Below are 17,513 nucleotides of genomic sequence, written 5' to 3' on the forward strand. Positions count from 1 at the left end.
AGGACTGTTTTTCCATGGTCAATATTTCCTGGTATGGAGGAGCAAGTGTCACCAGCCAACAATGGCCCATGAACAATGTGAGCGTGAAATCCCAACCATTCATTATCAACAACCTTACCAAAACTCCAAATGCTTATGGATCTGTCTTAGAAAGATATTTTTTGGGATCCACTGGTAAGATTGCTTGCCTTCACTTTGTTTCCAAATGCTGTGGACTAGAAATCGCTCATTTATGGCTTTAAACATTTGGATAGACAATTAAGAAGACACAACTCATTTAGAATTTCACTAAAGGGTAGCTGCAAATGCTGAGATATTTAATGCATTGCTGCTGTATTCTCACAGTCAGGGCGAGACCTTCCAGGAATTTCCTTCTTAGGGGCAAAAATAACTAGAATAGACCTGGATGTTATGCCTCCTGGCTGGGAGGGAAAGGCACCATTTGCTTCTCCAGATAGACAGTAAAAGGGTTCAGCTGATTCTAATACAGACCAACCAAGTGAAAAGACAGAGGGTTTCACTAGACAAGATAGTGGTTCTGTATCTAGAAGCAAGCCACCCTTAATAGGAAAAGAATGTCTATTTTAACACAAGTGTGCCTGAATCCATATTTAGAAAAAAAAAAAAAAAAGACCTTGCTTTTGTTTTGTAATTGATCACATATTTGTCTTAACATGTGATCTGATCCAAAAGGTCATACTAGACAAGTGGTCAGGGAACAGGGTAAATTACCCCAAATGGGGTAAAAATGAAAATCCTGGGGGTAATGAGGACGCGACCCTAACCCCCTTCCTGCCTCCTCCTCTTCCTCTGCCCGGAGGGGGGGGTTCTCGGCTGCACAATTGCCCCCTTCCCACCCTCTTCCCTGGCCCGGCTGCAACCAAGCCATGGTGGCTGGCAGCTGGTGACGGGCCCCACAGCGTACAGCAGCCGAGGCAGTGTCGGGGGCAGCCATGGTGGAGGGCAAGGCCGGGGGCGAGTGCCCGGAGTGCCCCAGCCAGGTGGAGCCTCTCCTTCCAGTGCCTGGAGAGGTGGATCACAGTGGAGGGGGGAGGGCGCGGCCATGACGGCAGACTGGACCAGGCTCAGCCTCGTGGCACTGGGCCACCACTGCCCCACATCCCGTCCCCATTCCCAGAGGATCCCAAAGGGCCGTAGTGCCACTTGCTCGGCCGTGTGGCTTCCTTCGGCGGCGCCTCCATGATGGCCAGCCAGGCCTGGTGGAGCCTCTTACCCTGCGTGCGACAGCTGTCACGGCGCTTCGACGGCAAGGCCCAGAGGAGCCTTGACGCCGAGACCTGATTCGGCCACCCAGGCAAGCAGCCACCGGAGCCAGTATCGGAGCGGGAGGCAGTGTCGGGTGCCCCCAGCGGGCAAGCCACCTGCTGCTCTCCGACGGCCGCCTGGGAGCCACCCGCTGGCGGAGAAAGGAAGCCACCCCCACGGGGCCAATGACTGAGCATGGCCCTGCAAGGTGGCAGCAGAGGAGGAGGAGGAGGAGGCCCGGGCGTGGGCGGCAGCGCTCAACTGGCCACATGTGACCAAGATCCTTCCTTTCAAATCAAGGGGGTAATGTCAGCATATATAAATTTTTTAGGGGGTAAAAGGTAAAAAAGTTCCCTGACCCCTGTACTAGACAATCTCCACTCAGATTTAGCAGGTGACAGCACATGCCCCTGCAGTGATGGGTGTACCTTGGAGCTGCATGCCTGAACAATCAGATCTGCCTATGACATTGGGTGTTTACCTCCTGATAACCAATCAGAAAAAAGCAAGCTAACTTGCAAGAGACAGAAATTGCAGTGAAAAGAAATAACTCTCCCAGGCTCTGATATACTCCTGAAGGAGGATGTGCAACATGTCTGTTGTTTAGTCGTTAAGTCGTGTCCGACTCTTCGTGACCCCATGGACCAGAGCATGCCAGGCCCTCCTGTCTTCCACTGCCTCTCGGAGTTTGGTCAGATTCATGTTGGTAGCTTCGATGACACATCTAGGGCTGTGTAAATAGGATCTTACACAAGAATCAACAACCTTGGTAAACAGAGAAAGCCTGTGTCATGCTGTGGTCACTTTGGACATCCTATGTGCATTCATTATGAAAAGAGACCTTATAGCATTGATAGTATTCTAACAGCATGCATAGCTTTATATACCTTTTGCTAGTTATACGTATTATTCATAAGGAAAGAACAGAATGTTACCATGATCTCAGCCAGGAGCTGCACAACTGGCATATCTGGATCATGCGTACAAGGCTAACGTGATGCACAAACCTACAAAACCTCCAAGAAGCCTAGGTTGTATTTCTTCATTCCCTACCTAAGATAGTCCATAGAAACTGTATTTATTTAGGACCATAGGGTGCGACAGAGAGGCTTGTGGCCTTCGGTGCAGCATCGGGGTGGCTTTTGGATTGAGCAAGGGAGCAAATCCCTTCATAATTTAGGGGGGTACTGTTTTACTGTGGCCACTAACCACCTATAGTGCAACATAGGCAGCAGGGAGGTATAGATAGGCTTATTATGTCCGTAAAATCATCCTCCATGAAATCGCAAGGAAGAAGAGATGGTTTTGGTTTCTCACTCTGTAAGTCAATCACCAAAGGATGTCAAATGTATAATACTGTATAATGAAACATATTCTGAATGGTCTGATTCAACCTTCTATTTTGTTTTTATTGCTATAGGGGTGACAGTGACGATTGCCTCAGATATTCCCATCTCCCTTTTAGTAGAAAGGAATACACAATTTTGCCTCGAGAGTCTCCTTAGCAGTGAAATGGCTTCCTTGCAATACAGTGTATGTGTCAGTCCAGACATCACATCTGCCCATCAGGACGTGGGAAGCCAGTTGTCGGGACAACAGCGAAGGATGCCAGAGACTAACCTCCTAAGGTATGAAAGTCATGGGAAAGTTTATTGTGTGACCAAGATACGCCCACAAAGTAACTGTCTATTCTCTGGTTCCCTTAGAATACCTGGGGCAAATCAGTGGTACTTAAAACAAAGCAAAAGGGCAAATTGGAAAGTTAACCTTTCCAGTATTTACTAGCTCTCTGGTTCAAATCATAAACAGATGCTTTTCTAATGGGTTGCCCTGATAGTCTGTGGCAGCAAAACCAAGGAGTCCTATGGCACAGTAAAAAACTAGTGTTTGATTTGACATGAACTTTCATGGACAGTTCTTCTGATGCAAGAAGAGATGTATTTTTCACAGGCACTTTTACATACCTCTGAAGCAGTGGGGTAGAATTCGCAAAAGCTTATGTGGAACACACACATATTGTAATCGTGGGGAGCAGGGGAAGAAACTGAAAGATTCATGGCAGAATTCTGGGTGTCTACAAGCTATTGGATATTTAGGCGCATTGGTTCCTTGGGATACATCTCAAATGATTAAGATGGATCTCAACATAACTTTGGGCATGTTCATCAACCAGGAATATAATTATTTGTATGTTCAACTAATCACTACTGATGGAAAATCATTGAGGGTTTTTTTATGCCTATGGAAGAATGTGTCACTTCTTCCATAGGCACATTGTTGTTTAGTCATTAAGTCATGTCCGACTCTTCATGACCCCATGGACCCGAGCATGCCAGGCCCTCCTGTCTTCCTCTGTCTCACAGAGTTGGGTCAAATTCATGTTGATAGCTTCGATGACACTGTCCAACCATCTCGTCCTCTGTTGTCCCCTTCTCCTCTTGCCTTTACATTTTCCTAACATCAGGGTCTTTTCCAGGGAGTCCTCTCTTCTCATGAGATGGCCAAAGTATTGAAGCCTCAGCTTTAGGATCTGTCCTTCCAGTGAGCACTCAGGCTTGATTTCCTTCAGAATGGATAGGTTTGTTCTCCTTGCAGTCCATGGGATTCTCAAGAGTCTCCTCCAGCACCACAATTCAAAAGCATCAATTCTTCGGCAGTCAGCCTTCTTTATGGTCCAGCTCTCACTTCCATACATCATTACTGGAAAAACCATAGCTTTGACTACGCAGACCTTTGTCAGCAAGGTGATGTCTCCGCTTTTTAAGATGCTGTCAAGGTTTATCATTGCTTTCCTCCCAAAAAGCAGGCATCTTTTAATTTCGTGGCTGCTGTCACCATCTGCAGTGATCATGGAGCCCAAGAAAGTAAAATCTGTCACTGCCTCAATATCTTCCCCTTCTATTTGCCAGGAGGTGATGGGACCAGTGGCCATGATCTTTTTTGATGTTGAGCTTCAGACCATTTTTTGTGCTCTCCTCTTTCACCCTCATTAAGAGATTCTTTAATTCCTCCTCACTTTCTGCCATCAGAGTGGTATCATCTGCATATCTGAGGTGGGTTGTATTTCTTCTGGTAATCTTAATTCCGGCTTGGGATTCCTCCAGTCCAGCCTTCCACATGATGTATTCTGCATATAAGTTAAATAAGCAGGGAGACAATATACAGCCTTTTCATACTCCTTTCCCAATTTTGAACCAACCAGTTCTTCCATATCCAGTTTAACTGTTGCTTCCTGTCCCACATATAGATTTCTCAAGAGATAGATAAGGTGGCCAGGCACTCCCATTTCTTTAAGAACTTTCCATAGTTTGTTGTGGTCCACACAATCAAAGGCTTTTGCTTAGTCAATGAAACAGAAGTAGGTGTTTTCCGGATCTCTCTGGCTTCCTCCATAATCCAGCGCATGTTAGCAATTTGGTCTCTAGTTCCTCTGTCCCTTCAAAAATCCAGCTTGTACTTCTCGGAGGTCTCGGTCCACATACTGCTGAAGCCTACCTTGTAGGAATTTGAGCATAACCTTGCTAGTGTGTGAAATGAGTGTGAAATGAGTGCAATTCTATGGTAGTTGGAGCATTCTTTGGCACTGCCCTTCTTTGAGATTGGGATGTAAACTGATCTTTTCCAATACTCTGGCCACTGCTGAATTTCCCAAACTTGCTGGCATATAGAGTGTAGCACCTTAACAGCGTCATCTTTTAAGATTTTAAATAGGCAGAGTTCTTTGCTAATAATAGTGATGAAACAGTGATAGTGATTTACTACTGGGTGACAGTTTGAGCTAGAATTCTGCAGAGTATAGTCAATAGGATAAGATGCTCCCTTAGCTGGAAAATTGATTGGCCAGTAGCTGCTAATTATACTAGCCACAAAATATAACCATGTTGTTGTTGTTAGTCATTTAGTTGTGTCCGACTCGTGACCCCATGGACAAGAGCACGCCAGGCCCTCCTGTCTTCCATTGCCTCCCAAAGTTTGGTCAAAAAAATTATAACCATAGTCTTCTCATACCTGTCAGATGGTAAAGGTTAACAAGAAGGGGAAATGCTTCTGCATGTCCAGAAGCGCCGGATCATAGTTTGGGCAAGAAGTGTGTCATCCCCACATTCTGGATGCCTCCTCCCAGCCCAGTTGTATGCCACCAATGGCTTCCTAATAGGCACTATTAGTAGAAAGAATGCTAAGATGTGTGGTAACCATCATGAAAATGCCCTTATTGTAGGCATCATTTGGTTATGATCCCTTTAGTTCAATTTTGTCAAATATTAATTCTCATCATAACTAGTTTGTGACCAGAGCAAAAGGGTGACATACCCACATAAAATTAGGGGATGAAGCACCACTGCCCTGCTTGGTCCATCAGCTGCCCCAATCCTTTAATTCTATACTATGGAGTCAGGATATTTATTAAAGAGGGGATTTTGCATGCCTTTTAGGAGGGAGAAAAAAAAGGTCATCTCTAGATATATATCTTGTTTGGAATTTACTAGATGTCCAAGTTTAACCAAGATACATTGTGTTTATAGTTTTTTTCTTAACCTGGAAAATCTGTGAACTGGAGAAGTACCGGACTGTTAGGTGCTTCTGTTAATTCAAGCAAGAATTCTGTTGTTAACTATAACAATGCAGGTTGCCTGTCTGGAGGTACTCTGGAGTGGCAGATGCTGCTGCTGAAATGGAGCAAGGATTATGTGCTTTCTCTGATGACCTGCAGGCTCATCTCATGGAAGGGCTAATAATTCTCAATGAACATTCCACAACGCTACTTCGTAACATGGTATGTATATTCATGGCAGGCACAAGCAAGTCCCAGTGCTATCATGCACCATGTAAATTTCTGAATGAGTTTTAATTTCAGTATCCTGCATTAAATTACTTTAAATATCTCTTTTTAAAATCTTTGGTCAATGAGTCCATGTACAAGGTTATTTTCCATGTAGAAGACTATTTCCATCACTGTGATAACAATTAAAATACATGCTTGCTGTTTATCACCGTACTTACAAACAATAAAGTTTCAGGTTTTGAACATGTATTTTGAACAGACACAGCTAGTTGATACACAGTCAGGTGTTCACCGCGATGTAACATGAAGATCTGCAAAGGTGCTCCAGTGTTCTAAGATACACAAGAAAGTGGAGGTGGTTTTGTAGGTATGCAAACTTACATGTAGGTTTTATGGTCATACACATAGTCTTGCCCAGTATAGATATTTTTAAATAACATGCAAACATTATTAGAATTGTTCTAAGGTCGCTTCCCACAGATGCTTCTCCTACCACTCCTAACAATCCCAATCCAAATGGCCAATGATCAGCAGTGAGTCAAGTTGCAGTCTAAAAAAATCTAAACAGTACTATACTGAGAAGGGATGTTATAGTGCATGAATTTTTTAAATATTTCATGTCATTGCCTATTTTCTCTACACACAGAGTGAGCCTCATTAAAGTGAGGGGGGTGACTTCTTATGGTATATGTATAATTTAGTTAAGACCCTATAAAGTTGCCTGTTACAGTACTGAGCACAACAGGCGATCATCTTTTATGCTATTGAAATGACTATACAGCTAGCCCCCTTAAATTCTAATTCAACTGAAAGCAGCTTATGGAAGTCGTTTTAGCCACTGATCCAAGGGGTATACTCGTTGTCTAAATCAGAGACAATTTACTTTTTTTTGTAAATTATTTTTTTAAATTTCCAAAACAAATACAAGAATACAAAATACTTACTAATACAATCTAAAACACAGCACACCCTCATACCCACGGGACCCTTTGGAGCAATACATTTATTGTGAACCTCCTTTCCAAAATTGTATTGCTTGTTGCTTAGAGGCTTTCCCCGTTTCCTTTCACTAATACAAATTCAACAATAGAGTACCTAATGGTGTAGAATTGATGAGACTAGGACAGCCAGATGACTGAAAGGCTAGCCTAAGACTCACTGAGCTTAATTACAGCATTGAGAACCCCTTTAGCTGTACCACTAGCAGTAATAAAGAGCCTGTACACATTTCACTGAACCCCCATGCACCTTTTGAGGATACTCTGTTCTGAGCTGCTGCTAAAGTACAATACAGGAAATTGGCGAAGCTTTCTTGGACTCATAATTTGGAATATCTTTTTTCCACACTCAACCTGAAGTTTTTTTACTGTTTTAGTCAAATCTCTCAAGCAGTGCAGCCCACCCTCTATGCCAAAAATATTGTTGAATGCTGTTCTCTCTTCTGAATTTTTACAGGACCACGACTATTTGCCTACACAGAGAAGGAAAAGTCTGCATGCCCTAAGACGTGCCATGGACTACTCCTTGATAAGACCTCTCAAACTTTCCATCACTCTGTCCCCATATGCAAGCATCACCTCCCAAGTTTTTCAGATGTCCCTGCAAGAAGGAAGAGAGGATTTTTGGCTGAGCCACCACTCAGAATCCGGTGGCTATTCGGTACAAGTTCCTAATATTGTCTCTTCTGTCTGACCAGTTGCATCCGATGGTTCCTGTTGTGGGAAGAGCCTGTAGGTACAGGAACGGCTTGGTGTTCTACTAAAGGCTAACTACAAATTTGGTAGGAGATGGTTGACTGGGTCTTCTGCCAACATTATATCCTTGTAAAATCAGCACCCATCCCATTATTCGGATGGAACTCTGAAGCAGCAGGAAAAGCAGGAGGGGAAGCCTAAAAATGGAGAATCTCTGCCCTTGACAATGTGCAGCCTAGAGATGCCACTCTCTGGGTGCAAGCTCCTTCTGCTGGTATCTCTTTCAGTAAATAACATGCTATTTAAGATCTTTAGAAGTGGTTATATGGAACGGAAGTCTGATTTGCAACCACAGAATCTGTTACATGGTGCTCAGCTTGGCTTGACAGCCCAGGAAGCTGCTGCATGAGACTCATTCCTGAGTAAACATGCATGAAATTGAGCTATGCTTTAATGCTTGTGGTAGGAACATGGCTAGACTGGTAAGAATTCTATTTCGATCCTCTCACTTTGCTCTGGTTACATGTTTGTCCTTAGAAAATTAAAAAAAAATATCCACCATGGGTTAATCCTTCCACACAGTGCTGTGGCCGTAACCTAGTTCAGTTCCCAAGAAGGAGAAGAAGCATACAAACATAAAACAACCAGAGAGGGGCATGTATCAGAGAAGTGGGGCAGCAGTTTCTCCTTTGCTCCCAATCTCACCCTGGCTGTTTTTAGAAGAAGGACATTGTCACAAGGCCTAGTGGAACCCTCTCAATCAGTGGAGCAAATTGACTTCTCCTTAAACAATAGTCCTGGTTCTCTAACTGCTATAGCTGTACCTTTAACAGTCTCTGGAAAAGAAGTATTCATCAGACTATGTATTATTAAACAGCGTAATATAGCAGACAATTTAAAAAAAAATTAAATCTAACAATGTCATGAAATTGTCTCAGTGCTCATGATCACCAATCATTCATAGAGCACTTCTGTTTTGAGAAGGCACACTAGTTATAAAATATTCTGCCACGTTCGTGCATGAGAATTTGCGATGGAGATGTCCAGGAGCATAACCTTTAGAGCCAAGCATTCATGAATCATGAGCAGCTCCTGTACGTTAATTTCTAGGGAGGAAGCTGTTCTAGAAGCAACAAAGAATCTTGTGACACTTGAAAAAGGAACACATTCTATTTGGCATAGGCTTTTGTGGGAAGCGCTAAAGTTGCAGTTCACAAAAAAAGTTATATCAATTATAAAGGCGTAGCCTTTAAGGAGTCTTAAGACTCTTGTTTCCCTTGTAAGTTAAGAGGGCCATTCACAGACAAATTAGTGATTCCAAAGTTTGCTGATTCTCAAAACTCATCAGCTTATCTCCATGGCATCTATAAAACAAGGCAGCCAGCCCTTTCCCCTTTACACTCCTCCTTTTTAATCAACTGCATCTATATACAGTAGTAACCTTCAAAAGTAACAATATATTGATTAGAGCAGTGGTTCTTAACCTTTGTTACTTGGATGCTTTTGAACTGCAACTCCCAGAAATGCCAGCCAGCACAGTTGGTGGTAAAGGCTTCTGGGAGTTGCAGTCCAAAACTCCTGAGTAACCCAAGGTTAAGAACCAGTGGATTAGAGCAGGAAGATGTGTTCTATTGGCCCCATCCAACATGGCCAATGGTTAGCAGTAAAAGCAAATGTATTATAAAACATCTGAAAGACGATGAGTCCCTACCCCATGTTTTTAGTAAACAGCTGTTATGAAAATGGCAAGATGGCATAGAGGCAGTCTGGCTGAAGAAAACTGCAACATCCCAGAAGGATATGCAGCATTTGTGGGAGAGAGGCTTGGAAAAGGAGTTCTCACATGAGGGTGTGAGTGATTCATTTCCCTTTCCCCCTCTGTTGTTGTTGTTTTGGCAATTTGTATGCAAACTAAAATTCACAGAGGCAAGAAACCTGACAGGTAAGTTACCTGCAAAGTTTTACACAGATAGGCTTAGGAACTTGAAGGTGAGGGTAAAGGGAAAAAAATGTTAGCCATTTTTCTTTCCTGTTCAGTTGACACCAGAGTCACTGAAAGTTGAAAGAGGACAGGTGGATGATGGATGGAGATATGAAAGGGAGGATTCACTCATTTTCCAAAAGTCGCTATGTGTTTCTACTGAGTGTATGCTCATTCAAATGACTCATAGTGGTGTAAGCTCGTTCAAATAACTTCTAATGGAGCTTGGAAAAGTTACTTTTTCAGACTATTGTCTCCTAGCTGCTATGCTGGTAGCTATAATCCAAAAAAGTATTTTTTTCCAGAATGTGGCTGTGAGAATCTCTGTACTTGGGCTCATACCTGGTTTGTAACAAAGGAACAAGAATCTTATTTAAGCCAGAATGCAGAGGAAGTATACAAATGATGAATGAACCCACTAGAATTTGTGTGAATTGCTAAATGCAGGAGCCTCGGGCATTCTAAAACAGAGCAACATAAACACAGGAGGAAAGGGGAGCAGGCCACCCCCACTGCCCTTTCTCATCATTCTGTCACCCAGCCCCACCCAGTGGAGGACAGTTTTCTGGAATGGAGTGCCTGTTTGCCCTAACACGATGCAGCTGCTCCTCAACACTTTCCGAAACAGACTATCCCATTTTTGTCATCTTCTCTTCTTCTTTTTCCTTCCACTGGAGACTTTGGGGAGGTCTGGGGTGGCCCAGGAACCCCCAAATATGCCTCTGGTGGTGAGATGTGCCTTCTGGCAAACCATACCTCCCCAGGCAGGGCGGGGGGGGGGCTGACTGTAGTACATACAACTCCTTTTGTCCATGACTAGGAGTAAGCTCCCCATGCAAGAAGGATTTTAAATAATGAATTATTCTTGTGAAGCAATTCTGGGAAAGAGTGGAATACGTGAGATGGGAAAGAATTTGAGGGAATATGGGGAAATTAATGCAAAGCAGGCACTGAGCCGGAGAATAAAAGGAAGGGGATTATACCTACAAGGGAGTCATGCCTAGCAGCAGAGTGACAAGTTGAAGCCTAAAGCTGCATCCAAGTCCAAGGTGCTATGGCAAGAGGCAGGTCTACAGGGACATGAATTTATTTATTTCATCTCCCCCTTCTTTTTCCCCCCTTTTTTATTTTATTTAAGGACTCACCTGACTTAACAATTGAGTTGATCTGAACTGTTCCTATCACTTTCTTCCCTCTGTCCTGGTCCTTTACATACAAAACCCTGCAAGAAAATATTTTTGATTTCCACATTTTATTTCAGCTTTTTAAAATGTTTTAAAAGTTTGCTTTGGTGGTTAGAAATTTTTTTAACAGTGCAGTAGGACTGTGGTATCTCTGGGGGATTGTTTCAAAGCCCCTGCCCCCCCCCCCCAAATGTTGAAGTAGTGAACACTAGCATTATCTCTGTTTCCCTCTAGTGTCTAGTTCTGGTCAATACACTAATGTCTTTTTTAATTTAATATTTTCAGGCAGTGGATAGCTGAATTAGTGGATGCTGATCCAGCAGAATTTGGGGTGGGGGGGATCCCACTGTATACACATTTAGCTTGCTTGTATTTATGTTTGCTTTTGTAAAGCTATTGATACGTTTTCAAGAGACCATGATATCAATGAACACAATAAGACATATTTATGGGAGATGTAGCATTTTATATATTATTGCTAGACTTTTAAAAAAGTTTAGAAAGTAATTTCTGACTCTAGGTCAGAAACTCCTTATATCTACTGCTTAAGCATCAGCACTACAACAGAAGCATTAATACTGCAAAAAAATATATAAACATTATAATATCCAGCCACATGGTCTTGCCAGTATTTGGATAGGAAAATTTGTGGGTACCTGAAAGTTACGTTTTAAGTGAGCACAATTTGTGACACTGTACATGACTCAGGAGACATGGGTTCAAATCCCTGCTTGGCCATGAAACCTTGCTGGATAACCTTGACTGGATCGATATGCAAACCTAATTAATAAGAATAATTCCTGATCACAGAAATGTTTGTTAAGGCATTAGACTGAGCTCAAGTTAGCATCAGATACCCTCACCTCTAAACTCTGGTCTTAATCCACCAGGTTCTTTTTATCACTTTTTATCATATATGCTGTAGTAAAATTATTTCAGCTGGTATCCTAGTTCACCTAATCTCCCAACTGATAAGAGAGCACAAGGAAAGTATTGATTTCAATAATTGCATACAATATTTAGCTAATGTTCTGCCTGTCTCCTTGTGGTGTCCATTTCCCCACTGCAGGTGCCACTGCTTACCAGATGGAAAGGACAGTTTTCTGCTTGTTTGAACGTAACTAGCCAAGCCGCCATTCTTTGGTATATGGACCAAGTGAGGTTCTTGAAGCACCAACTGGGAGCAGAGTATGTGGTCTTTGAAGGTGGTGAAGGCAATTTATTTATGGAGCAAGCCATTCCAGCTCCCACAGAACTCAGAGGAGAAAAATACCTCCACATTTTAACTTTGATGGCAGCTGCACTTGGAAATTCATCAATAATTAGTGCTGGCACAAGGTTAGTCTCAAAGGGGAAAATCTTCTAAACAAAACTGATCTAGCTTTGTTCTTTTATTGCTCTTAATATGGGTAGACAAGAGTCTCAAAGTGCTTGTAATTTAAAAGCCAACTTACACATTACAGTGAATGTGTATTTCCAGCTACTTCAACATTTTCTTGTCAGGCACACAGTTCCTTTCCTAAATAACCAGGGCTGGTAACTAGATGAGACACTAGCTCACAATTAGTGCTAATATATTTTCCCTGTGATCTTTCAAAGGTGCCACCTGGCAGAAGGAGCGCCTGATATTCTCTCAGTGACAAATCAGGAAACAAAAGCAAGTTAATTTGCAGTGATTCAGGATCTGAGAAACCTTGAGCTAGGCTAAACAAACAAATTTAACCCCTAAAGGCAGCTCTGTTTCTAATGATGCGATAACTCTGTTGTCTTGCACTGCTTGAAATATTCAGCTGTGCCATAGAGTGAGGAAAGGGTCATGAAAGGCCACAGAGGCCTGTCTTCCTTTTTCTGCAGAAGGAAATGGCTATCCGATTCAATCAAGAGTTGAGTGTGTTACTGCACTGGTTTTGTTTTCAGACCACTCACTTTTCTAATACTATGATCTGTTCCTTTGCATCATGGCTCAGCACCAATGCAATAATTTGGAAGGGGAATTATTAATTAATGATCAATTTGGAGTGATCACATTCCTATTCATCAATGCTTAATCATGTTGATTGAGGATTCAGTGGGAACAGTGGCTATGTTTGCGGAGGATTTTGGAAGCTGTTGTCCAAAAAAGTAACTTTTCTAGGCTTTGCATATTGAAAGTATAGCCAGGCACCGCCATAGATCAATGTCTTTATACTGTTTGGTGCCTTATTGCAACACTGCATCTTTCCCTGGAGTGATTATTGTCTGTAATTTTACTGCTCACCTGCTTGATTTTTTTCTTTAGAACTAGCCACCTGCCAATCTTTCTCCAAATGAACCCACGTCACTCTGACTGGAGCTATGCAGGTTTAAAAGGGATTATTCCGTCTGTGCTTCACTACAGTCTTCTTGGTTACAACTTTTTCATTCCTGATGCAATAGGTAATATGACATTACAGTGTGCGCCTCCCTGTGCTTATGATCTGTTATCTAAAAGTTGAATAAGCATTCCTTGAGGGGGAATGGATCATAACCCATACTTTGTATGCAGAACATTCCAAATCCAATGGTCCAGCACTTAACCTTAAGGCTGGGAACATCTTCTGTAGCAGTCCTGGAAAGCTGCAGCCAGTTGGTGTTATACAATGATGAACTAGATCAAGGATGGGTAACATCTGGCCTCTATGCTATTGCATTTGGAAGCCTTTCCCCCCTGCCCCCACTCTACTCTTTTTGTCCCCCACTAGTGAGATGACCTGATCTTGATAGCACAAAAGGCAAAGGAACTCTGAGTGTGTCTTTAAAAACAAGGTGTGCAGAAGCGCATACCTTATTTTAAGTCAGGAGCATGTCTTGGCTCTAGATTAAGGTCTGTGCTGCTTGGGTGCTACTTTTTCAAAGCAAACTGATCTATGGGAGTGGAGCTGGGGGTAGGTTGGGTGGCTTGTGTTTTACATTGTACAGTGCCCAGAGTAGTATGTATCCACTAGTTGGCAGTGCATAAATAAAATAAAAGTGTAACTTTTCCTACTGCCAACGCACTGCTGAAACACTGCAGTGCAGCAGCAGTGTCAGATCAAGACATGCGTTTTCTACACTGCCATGCCAGCAAAACTCATCCGGGCAGCAGCAGTGGTGTGCTCCTTAATGGATTGTGAAGAGCCCTGTGTATCTTCTCCCACCCATGATTTGATGTCGTATTAGGCAGCTTCCTATATTCTCTCAAAGAGAGGAACGTACATATACTCCTCATCTTATCAGCAGTGTTGAGTAAAGCCATACTACTAATCTCAATTGAGTGGCCTGGGTGACTAAAGTTCTGTTTGGTGCTACACGGATTTATCTGATTTCCTGCTCATAGGAATTAACTGACATATATTTTTAAAAAAGTTTCATCCATCTCACTGGCAGAAGCCCAGATGGCTTTAGGGCTCCGATTTATTTACAATATGGATGGCATTAGTCTCATGATTCAGTGGCAGAGAACTTGCTTACAAATAATTCCAAGGTTATTCCCCCACATCCCCAAACAGCGTGAGGGAAGATTTGTGCCTAGAAACCATTAGCAGAGAATGGAGTTCCTCATATACTGAAAGGGGTTTGGTTGTCAACACAGATGTTCACACCATCCAGAGTTTGGGTCCTTTTGAGGAGAAAGGCGGGGGTAAAAATAGTTTATATAAATAAATAATAAATAAACCCGCACATTACCGTGGTTTAATCAGTGACTGGTCTTGTGAACCTAAACATGGACTTTCTAGAAGTGCTCAGTCATGAAGGTTTTCCTGAATTTTGTCTGTGGAATACGAACACATTGATTTCTAACCCGGGTGGGTGTGAAGAAATTTCAAGGTGCTGCAAGACTGGGAGATGCAGCATCATCTTTCACATTAAATTTGTTTTGCTTCTGCTATTGCTTAAGGTACACTGAATTTTACAATCAAAACTATCTGTGCTTATTTTTATTATAAAACATTTTTGCTAAGGTATTACACTTATATTTAATTTAAACCTACAAACTGATCATTTACTACTTCATTCTATTTTTGTTAAAAATTAAGGGAGAGCTGGGGATGCATGAGCATTTATTAATAATCAAAGTGTGGGCATGATGCCAAGTAGTTTAGGGACTGCTGATTTCAGGGATTGATGATGTTTTGTGTGTAATGTATAAGGTGGCTCCTGGAGAGGCACTGCTCATCAACATAGTGACCAGTGAAACAGATTACCTGACTAGGCAAACAGCTGGTTCCTAAGGGACAATACTAATATGCAGATTTAGACTGCTGATTAGGAATGACAGCTTTTGAAACCCTTTGGCTGCCTCTGGAGCATCCATCAGTTTTCACAGTTTAGATTCAGGTTGCACACAACCAAAGACTTTATTGCACAACTTCAGAATCAAGGAGATTATAAAGAATTTGGCATCACATTACCACTTTAGTGTGAAGACAAGGTCGTGTCTAAACTTCAATGCCTGTGGAGAAAGTAGAACAAGAAATTTGTAGTTACAAGAGGATGATTCTTTGGGATAGAGCTTAGAAACATGGCTTTGTGGTTGACCTCCAATTCTCCTGTGGTCAGTGGCTGGCTTGGATGGGAATTCTGGGAACTATCACTGAACAATTAAATTTTCCAAGCTCCAATTGAAAGAGATGTAGTTGGTGCCAACGGTGGGTCCCAGCTATTGTTGGATCTCAGTACCCCACGTCTCCAGGAAGCATCCCTAAGGGTCTGAACTGTGGCAGGGTGCAATACAGTAACATGTGTGGACCAAAGGTTGGGAACCAGAGGTAAAGATCGTGGTATCTTTGCAAACCTGCCCTCCCTACAATTGGTACGAATTCCAGTCTTCCTATGAATGGGTTTGTACATGCACATCAAACTAAAAACCTGAAATTAATCAAGGTTGGGATCATTGCTTTAATGATAGTTTCAACAGGTAGCAACAAACTTCCAGAGCTTTATTTTATTGGCCTTATTCATTTTCGCCTTGGGGGCAAATTCAATCCTTGGGGTTGAATTTAATTAATAGAGTCACCATGTCTCTCCTCACAGTCCCAGTCCCCCCCAAATCATACACAGTCCATCCTTGTAAACTGTTGTTCCCATTCAGTTTTGACAACCTGGAATTTAGGCTCAGGGTTGTTTACAGGCTTTAACAAATCTCCTTGAAGTGTTCAGGAGCCAGCAAAGTACTTAGGACCTGCAAGTCCTGATCTTAGTTGAAGATTTTTTAAATTGAAGATTGTAGATTAACCAGAGATTCAAAAGAACTAAATACCCTTGAAGTAGTTTTCAATAAATAGTTGTTTATTTTGAGATAGATTTAATAAACCACACATAAAAAGTTTCAGTTTGCTTGTTCTAAATGGCAGGTTGGAGATCAGATTCCTCTCATAAGATCATGCATAATTATTGCCTCTCAAATCTACCTTGTAGACTCAACTAGAATAGACACACTGAATGGGAATTTGGCTAGGTTAACCTTTTTGTAAAATCCATTGATTCAGTGGATCTGCTCTAATTAGGTATAGCAATTGAATTTAGGCCATTATCTTAAATTTCACTATTCCTTGCCAGTGCAGTCCTACTGTAAAGTAAGAAGTCTTTAGGTAAAGGTGCCCCTTGACAATTTTTGTCCAGTCGTGTTCGACTATAGGGGGTGGTGCTCATCCCCATTTCCAAGCCATAGAGCCAATGTTTTGTCCGAGGACAATCTTCCGTGGTCACATGGCCAGTGCGACTTAGACACGGAAGGCTGTTACCTTCCCATGAGGTGGTCCCTATTAATCTACTTGTATTTGCATGCTTTCGAACCGCTAGGTTGGCAGGAGCTGGGACAAGCGACAGGAGCTCCCTCTGTCGTGTGGATTCGATCTTACGACTGCTTGGTCTTCTGACCCTGCAGCACAGGCTTCTGCGGTTTAGCCCGCAGCTGCTGCCATGTCCATAAGAAGTCTTTAGTAGGTACTTATACTTTCACGTGTACACACTATGGTTGCTGTTATGTGCCATTGATCGGTCTCTAACCCATGGTGACACCCAGAATGAATGATCTCCAAAATATTTTATCATTAACTGTTACAGGGTTATAATGCTACACAGTATAAGTACAGAGATCCACAAAGGATAGCAGCTACAAGTTCCCCAGAATCCACCTCTTTCTCATTAACTGTACTTAAAGTCTCAGTAACTAACTCTGAGGCATTTGAAAGAGTAAAACAACAAACAAACATTCTTTACTTACAATTGCTTGAAATTACAGACTTGTGTATACTGCTTTCTTTCTTGTACATATACTAGCAACCAAACAAACTGACCAACAGCAACAAGCAACTGCCACCAGCCAATGAAAAAAGGGATGAAACACTCAGCAGGGAGGGGGGTTGTTGTAAAGATAAAGTGGAGAGAAGGATAGTCACCTTAAACTCACTAAAGAAAATGTGGAATATAAACGTAACCTAACAAGCAGACAGACATATAAATAGTATTAAACGCTTCTCAAAGTTCCAACCTTTTAATACAGGTGATGTCAGCCAGGAACTGAGCTTAGATTTGCTCCTGAAGTATGTGAGATGTTAAACAGCAATGGTGACAAAGAATCCCCCTGAAATATTCTTCTTTTGATG

At 42.2% G+C, this 17,513-nt stretch overlaps 1 protein-coding gene and 1 long non-coding RNA gene across 2 annotated transcripts in view; one reads left to right on the top strand and one right to left on the bottom strand.

The window, feature by feature from the left end:
* Window positions 1-17,513, bottom strand: part of LOC144586038 (uncharacterized) — a 208,650-nt gene that overhangs the window by 57,963 nt on the left and 133,174 nt on the right. The window lies entirely within an intron of this gene.
* Window positions 1-17,513, top strand: part of LOC110074193 (SITS-binding protein) — a 56,577-nt gene that overhangs the window by 7,994 nt on the left and 31,070 nt on the right. The window contains exons 2-7 of the mRNA XM_072985576.2: window positions 3-174; window positions 2,687-2,894; window positions 5,893-6,040; window positions 7,505-7,708; window positions 11,978-12,246; window positions 13,187-13,323. Of these exons, the coding sequence (XP_072841677.2) occupies window positions 3-174; window positions 2,687-2,894; window positions 5,893-6,040; window positions 7,505-7,708; window positions 11,978-12,246; window positions 13,187-13,323 (1,138 nt within the window). The remainder of the gene's footprint in view (window positions 1-2; window positions 175-2,686; window positions 2,895-5,892; window positions 6,041-7,504; window positions 7,709-11,977; window positions 12,247-13,186; window positions 13,324-17,513) is intronic.

The sequence above is a fragment of the Pogona vitticeps genome, chromosome 1, assembly GCF_051106095.1.
Source record: "Pogona vitticeps strain Pit_001003342236 chromosome 1, PviZW2.1, whole genome shotgun sequence".
In the NCBI taxonomy this organism is placed as follows: domain Eukaryota; kingdom Metazoa; phylum Chordata; class Lepidosauria; order Squamata; family Agamidae; genus Pogona; species Pogona vitticeps.